Genomic DNA, 20,473 nt, shown 5'->3' with positions numbered 1-20,473 from the left:
GTAGTCGAACCCGCGGCACACTGCGACTGGATTACCAGTCAGGTGCCCAGACCGTTACGCCACGGCCTGGGCCTGCAGAGGATGTCTTGACAGAAAGTAGCTCATAACATCTCTACGGTGGATTTTTATGAAAAACAAGCTCGGCAGATTGAAAGAGGATAATTCAAGCTTGGACTGAAGCTGCAATGTTGGTGAGTTTAACGTCATTTAAGACAAGCAGATCACAAACCAAAAATGATGAATAGGAAGTGGATGGAGCTTGTTGCAACTCTAGATTCAACCCATTATAAAAAAATCTAGAGTTGCAAATTGCGGCTAGGACTCATCAAGCATCATGTTCATAATGTATGACAGGCACACAATCAGTGAATCAATCACTCAATCCACTAGTCTCTCAAATGAATGAAAAGCTAAAACAATCAACCCTTGATCTATCGACTCAGTTAGGAACTCAGTTTCCTTCACAACCTTTTTGTTAATATCATAACACAAAGACACAATGTACACAGCTACCAAAGATCTCCTCATTGTTCCAATATAGCAAACCATTGCAAAAAGGAAATCAATCTCTCACCTAATGGCAGGCGTATGAACTATGAAGGATCCGGGAGATTCCTTTGTTTTCTTAGTTCTGGAGGATCCAGTAGATTCCAACTTTTCAGGTTCAGTCCATAATTATCCACCAGCAGAATGTTATACTCTTCTTTAGGACACTTATATTATCAACATCAAGTTATTTAAAGTTCTGATTGGGATTAAAGGAACAGCAGGTCGATGCAACGTGGTGTGTGGACCATATAGGGTGTGGACATAACAAACAATTTCACCCTCAATCTGATCACTTCCTGGATCTATTCAAGGAAGCTTTAAGAAGGAATGGACATATAGTCACACTGACTGTGCCATGACACTTTCATGGGTGCTTTCATGGGAGCCAAACTACACCCGGAAGTTCGGCAGAATGCAGTGACCAGCCCATGAACAAACACTATTTCTGAATAACTGAGACCTTCTGTAAAGTAATCGCTTCTGGAAAATAAAAGAAGACATGTAACACATATTGTCTGCTGTGTTGCTTTTCGATGTGTACACTGTGTAATTTTATAAAGGTATGGTATCTAAAGAGCACATAGCCTACATAATTTAGCCCACACAACATCAATTGACTTCATGCTTAACCCTTTTTGGGCGGGAACCCCTTTTGGTGTTAGCATTATGTTATGCTTTAGCTATTGAAAAATAGCAGATCTACAAGCTCATAGCGCGCGCTACGAGCTTGTAGGTCTGCTATTTTTGAAAAATCGAAGAACGACTGACATGGAAACATAGCTTTTTCAGAAAACTGTCAGGATTTAGAAGACAATTTTAGAATCTGATACAGTATAGGACTGGGCCCCTGACAGAGAGACATTCTGATGATCCTCCTCTCTACCACGCTTCCATGAACAACCTCTCCATATAGGCCTACCTGGTGGTTGTATCAAAATAAGCAGAGTAAACATGAACTCTAGTGCAGCGAGAACAATGTAGTTTATCACAGAAACTAGGATACCAGGTATAAACAATGAACCTAGCATCACAGTCTTAACCTTTGTGAGGAAATGTATCTATGAATCACAAAACTACAAAGAGAGTTCCATATTATTTCCTATTGAAATGAGAAATCCTACTCTGGCACTCTGGCAGTGTATGAAGGGAAGTAGATAATGGATAGAGCCCGCACACCACAGGTACAAGAAATACGTTCTTTATGGAGAATTCGGACAACGTTTCGATCTATTTGATCTTCATCAGGTCATGTGAACATACACAAAAGTTTGTACTTTTATAACATAAGGGAGTGCCCCCACTTTTGGTATACCCCTCCTGTCACTGCAGGTGTAGCCTCGGAAACCTCGTTTTATTACTGCAGGTGTGACACCGTGACACGTCAACGCTGAGTGATTGGTGGGGAGTCGGGGACCCAGTTTCTTTAGCCCAGCACCCAGCCTGTCGATGTGCGTATGCGTATTCTACGTCCGCTCTAGTGTATGAAGGGAAAACATATGAAATGTTCTCCTCTGTAAATACAGCAAATTGTAGATTAGTATAGCCTAGCTGGTTAACCACTCCCTCTTGAAAAGTGGGAGTGGTTAACCTAACCAGGCTAGAAGGTTAGTGCCACTGAAACAAAGAATGAATGACAGCATACTATGATACTGGCACCACTGATGAAATTATGACACAGCTGGCACCCATCACTGATGAAATGATGACACAGCTGAGGCAGGGGTAGCTGTGTTTGCTTGCGTGCAGTTTGTGTTTGTGTGTGTGTGTGTGTGTGTGTGTGTGTGTGTGTGTGTGTGTGTGTGTGTGTGTGTGTGTACACATTGCACAAGGGCTTTTGGCAAATCTTCTGGCTTCTGAAAATTCAGAGATAAACATTGGTGGAGAGATAACGGCTAAACTGTGTATATTCTAACAAAAGTGGCCCAGTAGAATGGAATCTAGAAGTACATACTGTTACTGTACGTGGCATGCACACAAATGTCTTTCTTGACATGCACATAATTTTCACAAGCATACACATACCCACTTACACACACATTCTGCTTCCTCGATCCATGGCTTGGACTGGCCAAGTGCATTTGGTCAGTTGCCTATTGTCAGTTGCGTTTGGTGCACATATAGACACTAGTGGGTGCTAGAGCACCCCCTGCCCTTTTGGCAATGTGCAATAAAATGGGGGGGGGGGGGGGGGGGGTATACTGGACCATGCTGACATTGATCAATTATTGATAAAAAAAAAGCTTCTAATATATTATTTAGGCCCTCACACTATTTAGGCAATCTCACACTATTAAGGCAACCGGCCGGTTCCACACGCTGCACAAGGAGCCCTTTTTTCACTTGAGCACCTGCCCCAATGTCTGTGCACGCCACTGCACGCACGCACACGTGTGTGTGTGTGTGTGTGTGTGTGTGTGTGTGTGTGTGTGTGTGTGTGTGTGTGTGTGTGTGTGTGTGTGTGTGTGTGTGTGTGTGTGTGTGTGTGTGTGTATGTGTGTGTGTGTGTGTGTTATGATGTTGTGTATCCTCAAATGCCTCCAGAACTCCAGATGTACAGAACAATAGGCAATCTGCGGGCCAATCAATAGCCAACAGATGCAATTAATCAATGTAATTACTTCCTCCAAGCTACAAGGACTGGAAGGTCAAGTTGAATACATTACACTCATTGCTGTGTGTGTGCGTGCGTGCGTGTGTACACATTGCACAAGGGCTTTTGGCAAATCTTCTGGCTTCTGAAAATTCAGAGATAAACATTGGTGGCTAAACTGTGTATATTCTAACAAAAGTGTTGTGTGTGCGACGTGCGTGAGTGCGTGTGCTTGCATGTGCGTGTGCGTGTGCGTGTGTGTGTGTGTGTGTTTTGAATGCATTATCCTCGCCTCACAGCTAGAAGGTCCCGGGTTCGATTCCCACCGGGGACGCTGTGGGTACACCCACAACAACATGCAGTGGTCTCTATACTCCCTACCCCTGGTCTGATGGAGGGGAAAGTTGGAATATCGTGTTTGTGTTCCTTCCACTCGCTACGTCCTACCCAGAGAGAGTTGTGGCAATGAGGGGGTCAGAAAACAGAAACAGAACAAAAACCAGAGCCAGGCATCCGAAAAAAAAAAACCCTGTGATGCCTTCTTTCATTTGTCTGAATCAATTATTTTTACAAAGGTCTCAGTCACTGTTCATGCCTTGTCTACCCGGCTCCCATAGTTTCCAGTGCATTCCGTCAACTTCCGGTCCAGGACTTTGTATCTATTCAGCTCCCCCAGAGGGAGCCGCCATTGAACTGCATGGCCCCATAAAGTGAACGGAGGTGGAACTATTCAGCTCCCCCAGAGGGAGCCGCCATTGAACTGCATGGCCCCATAAAGTGAACGGAGGTGGAACTATTCAGCTCCCCCAGAGGGAGCCGCCATTGAACTGCATGGCCCCATGAAGTGAACGGAGGTGGAACTATTCAGCTCCCCCAGAGGGAGCCGCCATTGAACTGCATGGCCCCATAAAGTGAACGGAGGTGGAACTATTCAGCTCCCCCAGAGGGAGCCGCCATTGAACTGGCCCCATGAAGTTGAACGGAGGTGGAGCAACTCTCTCATCCTACTGGATATAGCTCTGGTCAGAGACATATAAACGTAGACACCTCTTCCGGCTCTGAGGCACGTGTCACAATTGAAGGCACAATTTTCCCAAGATTCCTTGCAAAGCATTTGCCTTCAATGAACGGAAGCTTGTCAAGCTTCTGCGTGCGTATAACGGAAGTCCCGGAAAAGCATTGGCCAGTAGTAGTCATTTGAGTGACAGCGAGAGACATGGAGGAGTCGCATGAGTGATGTCAGCACTTCTAAATTAGAAAGCTGCAGATAACTGTTGCTTTGTGTTCACTCTTTAATGTTTTCTGTTAGTATAATCCCCCCTGGCTCTGATGTTGTATTATAACTTTGTTTGTTTGTTTGTTTGTCTTGTTTTGAATTGTAATGTATTGTATGTCATGACTGAAGATTTGTTTAAAATTCAGCTCTGCACTTCCGCTTGACTTCCTGCCTTCAAGTCAGTATCGTGGTCACTATCATGGTCAGTACAGGGTGTACAAATACAACCATTTGAACACAATCTGAGTTCGGATTTTTATATTGTTGATTGGGGTCCCAGGGATATAAAATTGCATGGAATGGGAGTCCGTGGCCCGGTGCACATCCGAGGCAGCAGAAGCCAGACATTAATCATCAATGATATTGTAAATTCAGTCACCGTGGCGGTTCCTGATAATGGCACTCTAATGTATGGACGGTTGTTTCTGCCCACGTCAGCAATTTCTTGTAGATGTGTATAAATGAGGCTTTCCCCCTGTAACTATAGCAACATATCATCTTTGTCCCTTATGTACAGGACATTTACAGTAATGGGTAAAAGCCCTGCAGGTACCAGACTGCTGCTGCTGCAATTAGAGTTCTACATTCATATTTTTTCACTTTATTTTGTAATGTCGCTTACTCGCTTCCACACGTAGGTCGACTCGCCAAGGTCCCAGGATAATTATGGTTCCATTGCTGCGGGAACTATTGAATTAGAATAGTACGATATATAGGAGTAACACATTCCAACATGCTGCAGAATCATAATAAAAGATTACACCCCAATTGGCAAACGGAGCCAACTTAATTTGAAGTGCTGTAAACCTGCTGAGCAGAGGATTTTCCAAGACAGTGTGAGTTCAAATCCATCTGACCTGTTTCACTGGATGCAGTTAAACCGAATATGAGGATGCCTATGATGAATTGGCCTTCTCGGCAACAGCGTTCCCGGATATGTAATTTTCCTAGAGAACGTTAAATGGTATGGGTGAATAATGTATGTTTCATCTGAAACTAGCAACTTGCGAGATACACAGTACATAGCCTACTTGTGTACTAGTACCCTCCCGACTTGAAAGTTGTCATCATACGTTGACATAAGAGCCCCTAGGGTTTGATGTAAGCAAAACTGCTGCCGGTATAAGTTGCCACCTCATCTAGTGAGCAGGTTCACTAGTGTAGTTTAGTAGGTCTGTGGCCCAGTGCACTGTTTGTAAACTGCTCATAAAACTTTCAGTTAGGTCAGTCTACAACTGCTCTGATGTTCACTTTAAACTGCTCAGCAACACATACTCAATCTCACTGTCCTCCACACATCAGACAACAATGGCCTGATTGAAGTTACTACTTTCATGACCCCGAGAGCTGTGTGTGTGTGTGTGTGTGTGTGTGTGTGTGTGTGTGTGTGTGTGTGTGTGTGTGTGTGTGTGTGTGTGTGTGTGTGTGTGTGAGTGTGTGTGTGTGTCCTGTTTCTCACGGCCCTGGGGAAGAAAAGTGGCCTTGTGTCCTTGGATGTGTAACATGGGCTGGACTGGAGCCACAGTGAATAGCATATACTGTAGGTCTACTCAGTGTTTTGTCGACTAAAACTGTGATGAAAAATCTTGGTTGACTATATTGACAATTTCGTCAACAAATAAAAACGACTAAAATGGGAGGGAAAAGAGATACAGTATAACTAATACTGTGGAAACATAGAAAAACTTCGGCTTTGATCTGTTCTCCAGATTCCTTGCGAAGTAAAGCGGAAGCTTGCCAATTAAGCTTCCGCGTGCGTCACAGAAGTCCCTGTTGTTTCCCAGCGGCACTTGCTTAGGCAATGTAAACGCTTGTTTCCTCATTAGTGGAGGAGCATAGGGAGAGATAAGGGTGATTTCGGGCCTTCTACGGACATAATTATAAAGACACATGGGGACATCTTGGTCACAAAAGCTGTTAATAGGCTATGGGCTGTATTTTGCGTGTCTTAAGTACCAGGTCTTATTCCTTAACTTGAGTAAACTAAAGACCTGGAGGCGTGATCAATGCTCTTTGGCCACTCAGAATAGCCAAATGGCATTGATCACGCCTCCAGGTCTTTAGTTTACTCAAGTTAGGGAATAAGACCTGGTACTTAAGACACGCAAAATACAGCCCTATGGGTGGAAAGCCTGGTGACGCAAGGTTATGTGTCACGCAAGTAGCCTACGGTACCTCTTACGAAGATTCCTACTGCCATATATATTACTCAAAACAGACACCTTTTTCAACATCTATTTTGTTCCCCAAAGTTAAATACATTATTGTTATATAAGAAAAATCTAAAAAATGTTGTCCAGGAGAATGTGATGAGCTTGTAGATTTGGTATTTTTGAATAGCCAAGGTATAAATAATGATACGTAGCTTGTGGAGTTAGTGTAGTACTCGAGGGACTTCATGCTATGCTCAAGGGTGCATACATACATATACTCGAGGGGTTAATATGCTGCATTGGGTGCATGTATAGTGTTTGCAAGACCCACATGTCATACGTTGATGTGGCAGTCAGCTGACAAATTGGGTGGGGTATTTAAGCACCTAGACTACATACATGCTTCGTGATTTCCTTCTGCATATGGTTCCTGATTGTTGTTATGCACTGTTTGCTCCCACCGCCACCCCAGCACCACCGGTGGGCTCTGTTCTTTCTGTTCCCCATGGGGGGTTGTTATTATATATCTATCTCCCTGCTCTTAATGTTTAATTATGTTAATTGTGCCGAGCAGGGAGAAAATGTAGCAGAGCCGAACACCAAGATAAAATGTTATATGCACACTTGTATTCTCATTCGATAATTAACATTGGTTAAATCTATTCGTGAGTTATCTGACTGAAATAGTTAGAATCTAAAATGGCACATGCTTTCCCGGTTTTGACAGACAGACAGACAGACAGACAGACAGACAGACAGACAGACAGACAGGACAAATAAAAACAAAGCCTCACACATGTAACATGAGCAGATGTAATATTATATTACTTTATTTATCTTTTGTACAATGTAATTACAATACAAATATGTAGGTTTAAATACAAAAATTCTGTAAATAAAGATTAAAAATAAACTCCACTGGTTTTGTTCATTTTTCTTTTCTCTTTTTTGTTACCATCACTAACTATGTTTTCTTTTTTGTTTTTTTTTTACAATCAACTTCATGAGGTCATTTAGTTTGCTTAATATGGAACACAATAACCTACATCTTTTTTATTTTATTTTGGAGGGCGTGCTTAACGAGAGCCTGGGGAGAAATAACAATGTTCTCAGAAAACAAAACAAAAGCATCAAATTCATCCAAGACAGGAGAGGATGGAAGGGAGAGGAATTTGTCCTGTTTGTCCAGAAAACAAAACAAAAACATGGGCGGGCCCAGGGATCACATAAATTAGGGCCCATGCCATATACATTTAAAGTCCTCTTTGGAGACAGCCTATGCCAGTGGTCCTCAAACTGTAGTGGGGATACTGTAAGTCTGAGGGTTATGGGGGGTCCGTGGCGTGGCTTAATGGTGGGGGTCGTTTGCAAACCTCTGACCTATCAGACGGGATCCCTGATTGGCCAACTGAGCCATAATTTGGAGTTAATGAGAGGGGAAACTCGGCTGTGGTGGAGCAGAGGCATCCAGTGGAATTCCCCTCAAAGGTTTAGTGGTTCTCTAGACCAGAGATGTGTCTGGTCTGGTCAGACGAAACCAGACCAAATGGTTCTCTCTAGACCAGAGATGTGTCTGGTCTGGTCAGAAGAAACCAGATGGAAATCGCTATCTATACGAATTACAGGGTTCCATCTCCCACGGTTGTCAGAATTGAAAGATTTGCATATGTACTTGAGCGTTAAATGTCTATCTAGCCTTCAACTGGGAATTGTTTTGGTTGGGGGAGGGGAACCGTAATTTATAAATATGAAAAGGTTCTATCACCAAAATCAAGCAACAAGTAAAAAAACGTTGATGCTCAAAATCAGGGACTCACAGGAGGAAGCTTATAATTCTGTGTGAAATATGCCATGAAACCTCCTCTGCACCCAAAAAGCCCTTCTTCTACAAAGCACATTTTACACCTTGCACGTTTTGCAATGTTGTCTTCTTCTTCTTCAACGGACCACACCTCCGATGATTCATGCTTGCAAGTAAAGCCAAAACGCATTAAAAAGCACTGGAACACATTGTTGTGTAGCGGCTGTTGAATATATACTGTATAGAGGGTTGCGCATACCATTTGTTACACAAAATAATAACTTCCTGTTAATGTGGCCACAGTCGTATGATCAGTAACTCTGCAGGAAATATTGATGGAAGTTGAGCCATTTTTCTAATCTGCAGATGGAGGTGAATATGATGCTGAAAAGTGCCTGTTGATTTGTGTAGACCTACAGTATACTGCTAGTAAGAAAGTGTTAGACTTCCAAAAAAAGGGACGCAGACAATTAACTACACTCTGTTTATGGATTTTGAATACCGTATACCGTCTCTATCGGGTGGAAACCTGTCCAACAACACCTTTTACTTTTCAAGATTCAAATTCAAAAACCGCAAAAGTAGCAGATCGGCCAGTATGATCAAGTAGGGCGTTATTTTAGGAAGAAAAGTTCAAAACCACAAAAAGTCAGAAGATAAGAGTTTTCTGCCCTATAGTGACGATATCCTCACCGCCCCATCTTCCTTCACACCCTTTCTTCAGACATCCTCCAGCACTATTATCTTTATCCTTCTCTTCATTCAGAAGGGGACATTTGATCTTCTTTCCCTTTTTTCCGCTCTCCTCTATCCCTCTGTTTTCTCATGAATCAGACTCGAAACGCATTTCAAAGTAGGAATGTGGTTGAACAACAGATTCTGAACAAATCAGTTTCCATGGATTTGAGCTGCCAGTCTTCATCAATTCAACTCAACGTTACTTGTAACTTGTCTGTCCACTACTAGGTACGTGGACCATGCGAGGCACTATCTTTTATTTCCCCTGTTAGTTAAGGGCCATTTACTCAGACCACTATAACTACCGTATAACTATAACTAGGCCTATATCGTGCTGCGGAGAATGCGGCGTGAACTCCACTTAACATTTTTTTTTAACTATAATCTTTATAGCTATAGTTATCGCGCTTGGTTGTGAACATCCCTTTTAGCCGTGGAGATTTTTTTCTCTCTCTCCTCCATCTGGTCAAACTCTCTCCCGGTTAGTCCTGCAGTGACACAGTGGTGAATGAGCACCACGCCTGTACGTGACATATGACTGTATCCTGTGTCTGTACGGAATGTAAGTGCATCATTTATTTGGACCAAGTTCCACAGTGTTTTGAATAGTGACATAGAAATTTATTATTAGAGCTCCTTGGGATATTTTTTTCTTTTTTTTGTTTGTTTTGCTCAGTTCAAACAAGTTTTTGTTTTCCTTCTTTTCTTTTCTACCCAACGAGTTAAAAACAACTGCTGTGTAAAGAGTAGTAGTAAATCCAGAGTGTTTGTTTGGGTTGTCCTGAAGTGATCTGGATGCGTTCCGGTTCCCTGGGCAAGGAGCTAGAACAGTGGTTCTCAAAGAAGGGAGGGGGTTCCCAGGGAATGTCCCCAGCTAAATGATTGAGCGTTAGGAACCAAATGGACCCTTACACGTCTGTAACTCTGAGAGTGTACAAATGGAACCAAATGGACCCTTACATGTCTGTAACTCTGAGAGTGTACAAAAATGGAACCAAATGGACCCTTACATCTCTGTAACTCTGAGAGTGTACAAATGGAACCAAATGGACCCTTACATGTCTGTAACTCTGAGAGTGTACAAAAATGGAACCAAATGGACCCTTACATCTCTGTAACTCTGAGAGTGTACAAATGGAACCAAATGGACCTAAATGGACCCTTAGGGATTTGTAACTCTGAGAGTGTAAAAATGGCATTACAGGTCCACTGGGGGTCCACTGGGGGTCCTTGAAATGACAAAGTTTGAGAACCATTGAGCAAGAAAGCCATGGGAAGGCAACGGATTTAGCAGCAGTGGAGCGATACACATGAGTGCTACAGAAGCATGCTGCTATTTACACGCGCACGCACACACGTACGCACACACACACACGCACGCACGCACACACACGTGCGCATGCACACGCACACGCACGCACACACACACACACACACACACACACACACACACACACACACACACACACACACACACACACACACACACACACACACTCTCTCTGCCTCTCTGTCTCTCTATCTCTAACACACACACATTACTGTGGTGTACTGTAGTGCTGTGCTAGCAGCCCTGATGTTTTGGTTTGTTTTGTATAGTGTCAAGTTATGTATGTTCTAATGTAACTCCCTTTACCTCCTCACACACACATCTGCTGTTTTGACAGTCCCTTTGCATGTACAAAAAAAATAAATATGGGGTGGGGTGGGGGTATGGGGGGCTGGCGGAGGGGGACAATCTCCCAGAATACTGCTTTTCAAATCGCGTTTCAACGATATATATATTATATACAGTATATATATATATATATATATATATATATATATATATATATATATTATATACAGTGTATATATATATATATATAATATATAATATACTGTATAACTTGTTAAAAGAAAAGAAATTAAAACCAATAAATAAAGTAATAAACACATCCTTTTGGCCTTTCTTTCAATCTCCTCGATTATTGGTCAGTGAGTCTCCTCTTTGTTGGGGTGTCTCACGTCATTGGCTTCTTTCCTGGGGCATGGAAACCCTCTTCACTGTGCTTGGCTAATAGCAATGGCAATCTCTTAGCAGTCAACCAATCAATCTCTGCGTGGACATAAATATCTCCACAAATAAATCAAAACAAACTCCAGAAACACCTCATGGACTGGAATGCTTCTAGTGGAGCTCCCATTAAGAAAACAAGAAAGAAAGAAACTGCAACTTGGACCCCTGCTGTTTTCAGGATGCATATAAACACAGGAACGGGTGGAATACATCCGGACTGGAAGAAGCAAGAGCAATAAGTGGGTTGAGAGGGAAGGCTGGAAGGGTCTGGGTTTATAGTGAGCTAGGAAATCCAGCCTCCATATTTCAGATACGGCCCAGCAACTTCCCAACGCCCTTCCTCGCTCTCGCTGGAGTACAAACTAAAGAAAGCAATACACTTGATTAGACCATCCAAACTCCTTTCTGGAGCTGTTAGCAAGTTGCTAGGCTATCATGGTTCGGATGCTAGGCTAGTTCCAGGACCTACCTTCCCAGTCTATGTGTAGCTGCCGGAGGTTAGCACCTGGCTATCACAGGCTAACTCCAGGGCTAGTGGTATAGGGCTAAACGAGACTAAACTCCAGCTTTAGAGCTCGATCTCGAATGTCTTTTGCAGGTCATTGGAAAAGGGGTTGGCCGCCGCAGGCTGCTGAGAGGCTGGCTTGGTTTCCAGTGCAGCCCACTTGGCCTCGAAACGGTCGACGTCGTGTGACTGGCTCGCAGCCGGTGCCGTCAGCTGACTGCCCTCTGGTGGCCAGCTGCTGCCACTGTTCCCGGCATTGTTGGTGGAGGTCCCGTTCTGGAGGGCCAGAGCGCTGCCGAGCGGCGGCAGGCCGTTAACGGCCGCCGACAGTGGCTGGGTGGAGGAGGAGAACGGAGGGGAATGGAAGCCTCCGGTGTGGCTGATCGCACCGGGGAAAGAATGGTGCAGCTGCCCGGCGCCTCCGAGCGCCACGCCCACTTTAATGGCTCCTGCTCCTCCGGCGCTGCCGCCCCCCACGCTGGAGGAAGAGCCGGCAGCGGTGCAGAAGACGTTGGCCACCATCTGCGAGGGTGTGATGCCCACCACGGGCACCACGGCATTGGGGTAGGTCATGCTGCTGTTGGGGTATGTCATGCTGCTGTTGGGGTAGGTCATGCTGCTGGCCAGGCCCGGCATGTAGGTCTGCATGGGGACGAAGGACGGCTGCGCCGGCTGGCCGGCGAACATCCCCACCGGGGCCGGCGCGCCGTCAAAGCCCAAGGGGAAGCTGGGGAGGGAGCCGGGGAGCCCCGGCATGGAGGCCTGCATCATGGGGGCCCCGGACATGCTCGGTCCAGACATGGTGGGGATGGACATGGAGGGGAGGGACATCGGGGGACCCGACATCGGAGGGCCCGGGATGAGCGGAACCGACGACAGTGCCATAGGGGGCGGGAGGGACATGGCGGGCTGGCTCGCGACGGTGGAGGAGGAGGGTCCCGACAGCAGAGGGTTGGACATGGAAGCGAGGGACATGGCGACAGTGGACACGGGGGCCTGAAGGGACATGATGGTGGGCGGGCCAGGGATGTTGGGGATGATGGCGGGGAGGGCTGCGGGATGGCCAGGGGGCGGTGTCTGCTGCTGGGCCCTGACCGCCACGGCCACCTCCTCCAGCCAGCGCTCGGCCTCCGACGGCGTCCGCCTGTGTCCGCTCTGCCTGTGCGTCGCCACGGCGACCCCCAGGGGAGGAGACTGGACAGGGACCGCCTCCGTCTGGACCCAGGAGACTGGCAGCCAGAAGGAAAGACAATGAAGAGATTAAACACATCAGTAAATACTGGGATGGAATAGGATTCTGATCAACCCATTACGACCTGAGGCCGATTCTACGAATGCCTTCTACTGTACACTTTTTCGTGCCAAGGACCCCCAAATTGATGTGTATTTGCCCGCGGACGCCCTCATCTGAGGGACCTCCCCAGCAGAGAAGAGATTTGTGTTTTAGAAATTAAAATTTATGATAAGTGTTTTACCGGTTTTAATGGGTTAATGTGTCTCAGTATATCATTGCAAAGTGACTTTTCTAAATATTTATGCAAAATATAACAAGAACAAAATTTAGACTAAATTATAACTATATTGGATCCAATCGGATCCAATCCAAATAAATTCAATCATATTTCTTTGAGAATGTATTGAATACTGACTTTCAACACGCCTATAGAGATGGGCTTTCTACATGTACAGCACTGACACAGTTAATAGATGACTGTCTAATGAATGTGGATTCTAACAGACTAGTGGGGTCTGTATTGTTAGATTTTAGTGCCGCATTCGACATTATTGATCACAATCTATTGCTTGACAAACTTTCATGTTATGAATGGTTATCTGCACTAAGGTGGATAAAAAGCTATTTATCCAGCAGATCACAGAGAGTATACTATAATAGTCTCTCAGACACTAAACATATTCACTGTGGAATTCCACAAGGAAGTTGCTTAGGTCCTTTGTTGTTCACTATATTTACAAATGACATGCCACTGGTCTTAGACAGGGCCAATGTAGCCATGTATTCTGACGACACTCCTTTGTATATGTCTGCTACGATTCTACGAATGTGGAAGATCTGTCTGTAGCTCTCAACAAGGAACTACAGAACATATCAGAGTGGGTGGTGAACAATAGGATGGACATCTCAAAGACTAAATCCATTGTATTTGGATCACAGCATATGCTCAAGTCAAAACCCAAATTGAATCTGAATCTGAGCGATTTAGCAATTGAGCAGGTAGATGAAACAAAACTACTTGGGGTTACATTAGACAGTCATCTAACATGGTCTACTCTACTCATATTCAAAACATAACTAAGAAAATGGGAGGGGGTTTGTCCATGATTAGGAGATGTGCTGAGTTTTTAACTCCAACATCTGCTGTCCAGGTCATCCAAGCACTAGTGATATCCCACCTTGACTATTGTCCAGTTGTGTGGTCCAATGCAGCTAAAAAAGGACCTGCATAATTACACATAGCCCAGAATAAGGTAGCTCGCCTTGCCTTGAACTGCAATACTAGATCTAGTACACTGTTAAATCATCAGAAGCTGTCATGGCTGTTGGTGGAGCAGAGATTAGCTGCTAGTCTGGCTGGATTTTTTAGGAACGTTTGTTCAAATAAAAAAACAAAATGCTTATATAAAAATATTCATTATACCAGTGATAGATACAGACATAATACCAGACATGTTGCAATGGGTCGATTTACAGTGCCTAAGCCAAGAACTGATGCAATAAAGAATACAGTCATGTACAGGGCAATTACTTTCTGTATGCTGTAATGTATTTTTTTTTAATTTTTTTTTGATATCTGTAATGTTGTTTTTATTTAAAAACATTTTGTATGTATATTATTCTGTGAGGACCGCAGGAAGAATAGCTGTTGCCAGGTGTAACAGCTAATGGGGATCCTAAATAAACTAAACTAAACTAAACATATCTTTTTCCTTTTCCTGAAATGTGTGAGCAAAACCCAGATCATCTAAGGAACATTTCTAAAGTTAGATGGTTCTTGCTTGTTCATGTTTACATTTTTAGGAGGCTAGACTAGTTGTAACATAACATTTCAGCTTGTTCAAAATACGTTATTGTGTTGCATTAATTCTTATGTTTAAATCATACATAATTATTATGTGTATTTTGTGTATTTTAGTTGACATTTGTTTAAGCACGATGAATCTGCGCCTGTCGTACGAACTGTGCTAATACAGTATGACATATCGTCTCTGTCAATCGGAAACCAATTGTCCAAAACTGTTATACTTTTCAGGATTCATTTTCAGCAAAAGTAGAAGCTTAAAAGGTGTCACTTCGTGCCGCATATCAAGCTTGTAGACGTTCTACTTTTGATGCTTTTGTGTGGCGTATAATGTCCGAAAGCCAAACGTTGGAGGGGCTAGAAAAACACAAAAAGTAAAAAATATGGAGATAAGAGGTTTTCTGTCCGACAGTCAGCGTCTACATAACAGCAGTGTAGAGCAGAACAGGTTCCTGCTGGTCGTCACCTTGCAGTGGAGCGGGCGGGGGTGGCAGGATGGTGGGCACAGCGCAGGCCGGGCCGCCATTGGCAGAGGACGGAGGGTTGGAGAAGAACTCGTCCGGCGGCTTAGTGAAGGAGGTGTTGATCTGACTGCACAGGGCATTGATGCTACTGTCCGCCTCGCCTAGTGGCACCCCCATGTCCATCTCTAGACACACTAGAAGAAAATAGAGGGAGGTAGAGGGAGAGAGGGGGGGGGGGAGAGGGGGAGAGAGAGGGAGAGAGAGACATCTATAAGTCATCTATTCATCTATAAAGCATGCAGGAAACCAGCAAGGATCTGGGAAACAAACATGGCATTGTGTTCATGAGGATATCCTCCTAAAAACGGGTTGAAAAGAAGAAGTGGAGCCGTGGTTCGGTCATAATTAATCTGAATTAATTACAGCGTTTCCCCATGCCCTCAAAATATTAATAATAATAATAATAGTTGAAATAAACCTCGACAGCAATCTTATGTGAGCAAAAAGTCTTCAATATAGAGGGTATGCACGTGACCTCATCATCATACCCGGAAGTTATGCAGGAATGCATCCTGAGTGTCAAAAAGCTACTTTCTGGTCAAGACCAGAAAGTCCAAACAGAAAATTCATATCTGATTGCATTAAACAACGTTAAACTCACTTTATGCATGCACATGCTTACCCTCTGTAAGCACGTGCAGTGTTATGTATAGAGATGATATAATCCAGCAGCATGCTAAACAAAAACTTCTGAGCTCAGCCCCAATATGTCTGTCAGACTGATGGGGCCTGCAGTGGATTTGAAGGCAGGATGTCCCCATTCTCTGCTCTCGGCTTCTCTGGCTTGGAACTGGCTTACGGGCTGTAAGCCAGTTCCATAACAGCGTTGCCAGATTTGGGGAAAGAAACAAGCAACCCAGGTCTATGAAAACAAGCCCAAAATACTGTCTATGCTCTAGGGTATGTCAGTCCAATGTTTTCCATATTTGCTGAAAATAGGCGATTTTCAACCCGCAATTTTACAGGAATTCAAGCTCAAAGTGGCTTATAATAAGCAGACTTGGCAACACTGTTCCACATCCTTTCCGCAGATATAAATAGACACTCCACACCAATGAGGTCACAACAGACAGAGGCAGTGCATTGTGAAGAAGACACAGTAGTTCACACCCATTCATCTTTCTGTCACTAGGGGAAGCTATACTATTCACTCATTCACTTTTACTCAAGTACCATTTTGAAAACAGATTTACGGTATTGCTACTATTACTTTAAGTTAAACAAAAAAGCACTTCTTCCACTCACTTTCTGTGAGACTGTATAACAGCCTTCATGTATTTCTTTCTTTCTTTCTCTTTTCCTTTACTTTCTTCCCCTTTCTCCCTCTCTAACCTCTGTCAGGGCACCAGGGGGCGCTGCAGTGCAGAGAGCATGGGGGGGAACAACCAGGGGCCTCTGCAGTGCAGGGAGCATGGGGGGGAACAACCAGGGGCCACTGCAGTGCAGGGAGCATGGGGGGGAACAACCAGGGGCCACTGCAGTGCAGAGAGCATGGGGGGAACAACCAGGGGCCACTGCAGTGCAGGGAGCATGGGGGGAACAACCAGGGGCCACTGCAGTGCAGGGAGCATGGGGGGAACAACCAGGGGCCACTGCAGTGCAGGGAGCATGGGGGGGAACAACCAGGGGCCACTGCAGTGCAGGGAGCATGGGGGGGAACAACCAGGGGCCACTGCAGTGCAGGAAGCATGTGGGGAACAACCAGGGGCCACTGCAGTGCAGGAAGCATGTGGGGAACAACCAGGGGCCACTGCAGTGCAGGAAGCATGTGGGGAACCAGGGGCCACTGCAGTGCAGGGAGCATGGGGGGAACAACCAGGGGCCACTGCAGTGCAGGGAGCATGGGGGGAACAACCAGGGGCCACTGCAGTGCAGGGAGCATGTGGGGAACCAGGGGCCACTGCAGTGCAGGGAGCATGGGGGGAACAACCAGGGGCCACTGCAGTGCAGGAAGCATGTGGGGAACAACCAGGGGCCACTGCAGTGCAGGAAGCATGTGGGGAACCAGGGGCCACTGCAGTGCAGGGAGCATGGGGGGAACAACCAGGGGCCACTGCAGTGCAGGGAGCATGTGGGGAACCAGGGGCCACTGCAGTGCAGGGAGCATGGGGGGAACAACCAGGGGCCACTGCAGTGCAGGAAGCATGTGGGGAACCAGGGGCCACTGCAGTGCAGGGAGCATGGGGGGAACAACCAGGGGCCACTGCAGTGCAGGGAGCATGGGGGGGAACAACCAGGGGCCACTGCAGTGCAGGGAGCATGGGGGGGAACAACCAGGGGCCACTGCAGTGCAGGGAGCATAGGGGGAACAACCAGGGGCCGCTGCAGTGCAGGGAGCATGGGGGGGAACAACCAGGGGCCACTGCAGTGCAGGGAGCATGGGGGGGAACAACCAGGGGCCACTGCAGTGCAGGGAGCATGGGGGGAACAACCAGGGGCCACTGCAGTGCAGAGAGCATGGGGGGGAACAACCAGGGGCCACTGCAGTGCAGGGAGCATGGGGGGGAACAACCAGGGGCCACTGCAGTGCAGGGAGCATGGGGGGGAACAACCAGGGGCCACTGCAGTGCAGGGAGCATGGGGGGGAACAACCAGGGGCCACTGCAGTGCAGGGAGCATGGGGGGAACAACCAGGGGCCACTGCAGTGCAGGGAGCATGGGGGGAACAACCAGGGGCCACTGCAGTGCAGGAAGCATGTGGGGAACCAGGGGCCACTGCAGTGCAGGGAGCATGGGGGGAACAACCAGGGGCCACTGCAGTGCAGGGAGCATGGGGGGAACAACCAGGGGCCACTGCAGTGCAGGGAGCATGGGGGGAACAACCAGGGGCCACTGCAGTGCAGGGAGCATGGGGGGAACAACCAGGGGCCACTGCAGTGCAGGGAGCATGGGGGGAACAACCAGGGGCCGCTGTCACAAGTCACACTGTTGAGTATCGACTCACGACGCGTTCATGTTTCAGGCCCAGAGCCGCTCAGGCTGCGGTACCTAGACCTATGATACCTAGACCTATGATACCTAGACCTATGATACCTAGACCTATGGTACCTAGACCTATGATCGGCCTCGAGCTGCGGTACCTAGACCTATGATCGGTACCCTGCGGTACCTAGACCTATGATCGGCCAGCATGTCCATTTGGCTTCCATGCTTCCTCCAGGGCTTGCTACCGACCTACAAGCTTCCAGCTTGTGGAACTGCTACTTGTCATGCTTTTGTCCGACGCAGTAGTCTGATCAAGTAGCCCGACAGCAACGGTATTCGCGAGGCGGCGTAAGCTTGTAGATCGGCTGTTTTCGCTACTCTTGTGCGACGTATAGGACATCCATTTCCGGGGGAAAACTCTAAAACAAAGATTTTAAACATGGCGATACGAGGTTCCTGCCCGACGACAGCCTCTTATTTTCCACTCTGTATGTACAGCAGTGGGCTCAAAGTAGTCATCCTGTGAGTGGGCACATATGGCATCTGTGCTGGCATCTGGAGTTTCTGTGTGTGTGTGTGTGTGTGTGTGTGTGCGTGCGTGTTGAGACTATCAATTATCCAATAAATGAAAGCTCTCAACCTGCATCCTCTCAGAGTCACATGGCCTCTGCCATCGACACTGAAACTCTGACCCTTTGTTGAGAACACTCAACAACCGCCTTTTCGTCCCTGTCGGGCTGAAACCTCTTAGCTCCATATTCTAACTTTTTGTGGGTTTTTATTCGTAAATGAACGATCCCTTACTTGATCATGATACTACGCCACACACACAAAAGCACAAAAGTAGCAGATCTGCAAGCTGGAAACGCAGTGCAAAGCTTTCGAATTTGAATCCTGGAAAGTAACAGCTTTGGAGATAATGAGGTTTACACCCGGCAGAGACGATATGATTCCAGAAATAGTTCATGATATGTATGCATAACATTTGCAAACGTGAAACGCATCCAAGGGCTACGGAATGTGTAGAAAGACATTGCTGCACAAAGGCATTCAAGGCGCTAGCAAGGACATTAGTATGCACACTGTAGTCGACTGTAGACAGTTGGGTCCAAGCACTTGTTTGAAATTCACATCATAACAATGTTGATGTAATAGTAGAGCAATGGGAATATGAGCAGTTTGGTATGCTTGAGTTTGAATCTGGTCTCATCTCATCTTATCTCAAAATGCAGCAATTTGGGCAAGCTGCTGATTGCGATAATCTAATTGTTGAAGAAGAGCCAAGAGCCATAACTAACCGTACATCTCATAACAAAGACCATTTGCAGTTTTGCACGGCATCGAGGATAACGGTCACTGCGGATAATGCATTCGAACACCTGGTCTAAAGAAATATCCAGAAATCATGCATAATGGATACAAATATTTTGGTCACTTAAGAAGTCGGTCACAGACACACTCACTCACCAGGGTTATTAGCCTGGTAGTCGGTCACAGACACACTCACTCACCAGGGTTATTAGCCTGGTAGTCGGTCACAGACACACTCACTCACCAGGGTTATTAGCCTGGTAGTCGGTCACAGACACACTCACTCACCAGGGTTATTAGCCTGGTAGTCGGTCACAGACACACTCACTCACCAGGGTTATTAGCCTGGTAGTCGGTCACAGACACACTCACTCACCAGGGTTGCTGGCCTGGTAGTCGGTCTTGCGCTGCAGCGTGGATGGCAGGTCGTTGAGCCGCAGCGACAGCTGCCTCTTGAAGGGCGAGTTCTTGCCGCTCAGCGCCGGGAAGCCGCGGAACGAGCCCTGGCGCACCAGCTGCTCGATGGGGGCGTGGCGCCGGGGGATGGCATGGGGCCCGCCGGGTTCCGGGCGCTCCCCAGGGGACGCCGCCCCCTCGGGAGGAGAGGCGGAGCCGGGCGGCAGGGCAGGGATGACGTCACAGGCCAGGTCTGGACGGGACAGAGAGAGCAGTGGTGTGAAAAGGTACTGTAGTATATATTTTATACCATACAGGAGAGAAAATGTGCACGGCAGACAGACGAGATGAAAGTTGTTGTTTATTTCAACGAAGTACAGCTTACAGCATAAACTCACGCCAGCCAGCAGAGTGACTGACGTCTCCACAAGGCTTGCTCCCCAACTGACAAAGTGATAGTATTCTAGGTGACTACTTAAGCATTTTACATTGGTGTGGGGTGTCGACATTTATTGCATATAATTCAGTGGCAAGTCTTTGATCAACCAGTCTGTCTCTTCAGGTCAACAAACTCCTTTGTTATACAAATAGCCACCGGAATTCGGCTC

At 46.3% G+C, this 20,473-nt stretch overlaps 1 protein-coding gene across 4 annotated transcripts in view; it reads right to left on the bottom strand.

Annotated features, from left to right (window-relative positions):
* Nucleotides 1–7,382: 7,382 nt before the first annotated feature.
* The window catches only part of numbl (NUMB like endocytic adaptor protein), a 108,013-nt gene continuing 94,922 nt past the window's right edge, over nt 7,383–20,473 (bottom strand). For 3 of the 4 annotated variants that reach the window (XM_083772407.1, XM_083772404.1, XM_083772406.1), the window contains exons 7-9: nt 19,846–20,118; nt 15,176–15,367; nt 7,383–12,900 (exon numbers count right to left, since the gene is read on the bottom strand). In XM_083772407.1, the coding sequence (XP_083628533.1) occupies nt 11,735–12,900; nt 15,176–15,367; nt 19,846–20,118 (1,631 nt within the window). In that variant the 3' untranslated portion in view covers nt 7,383–11,734. The remainder of the gene's footprint in view (nt 12,901–15,175; nt 15,368–19,845; nt 20,119–20,473) is intronic. The other variant, XM_083772405.1, reaches the window with a different exon arrangement.

This window comes from Protomyctophum parallelum, assembly GCF_964188405.1.
Source record: "Protomyctophum parallelum genome assembly, chromosome: 9".
Classification (NCBI taxonomy): domain Eukaryota; kingdom Metazoa; phylum Chordata; class Actinopteri; order Myctophiformes; family Myctophidae; genus Protomyctophum; species Protomyctophum parallelum.
Note: the sequence above shows the minus strand (reverse complement) of the source record. Positions and strands in the feature narration are given on the sequence as shown.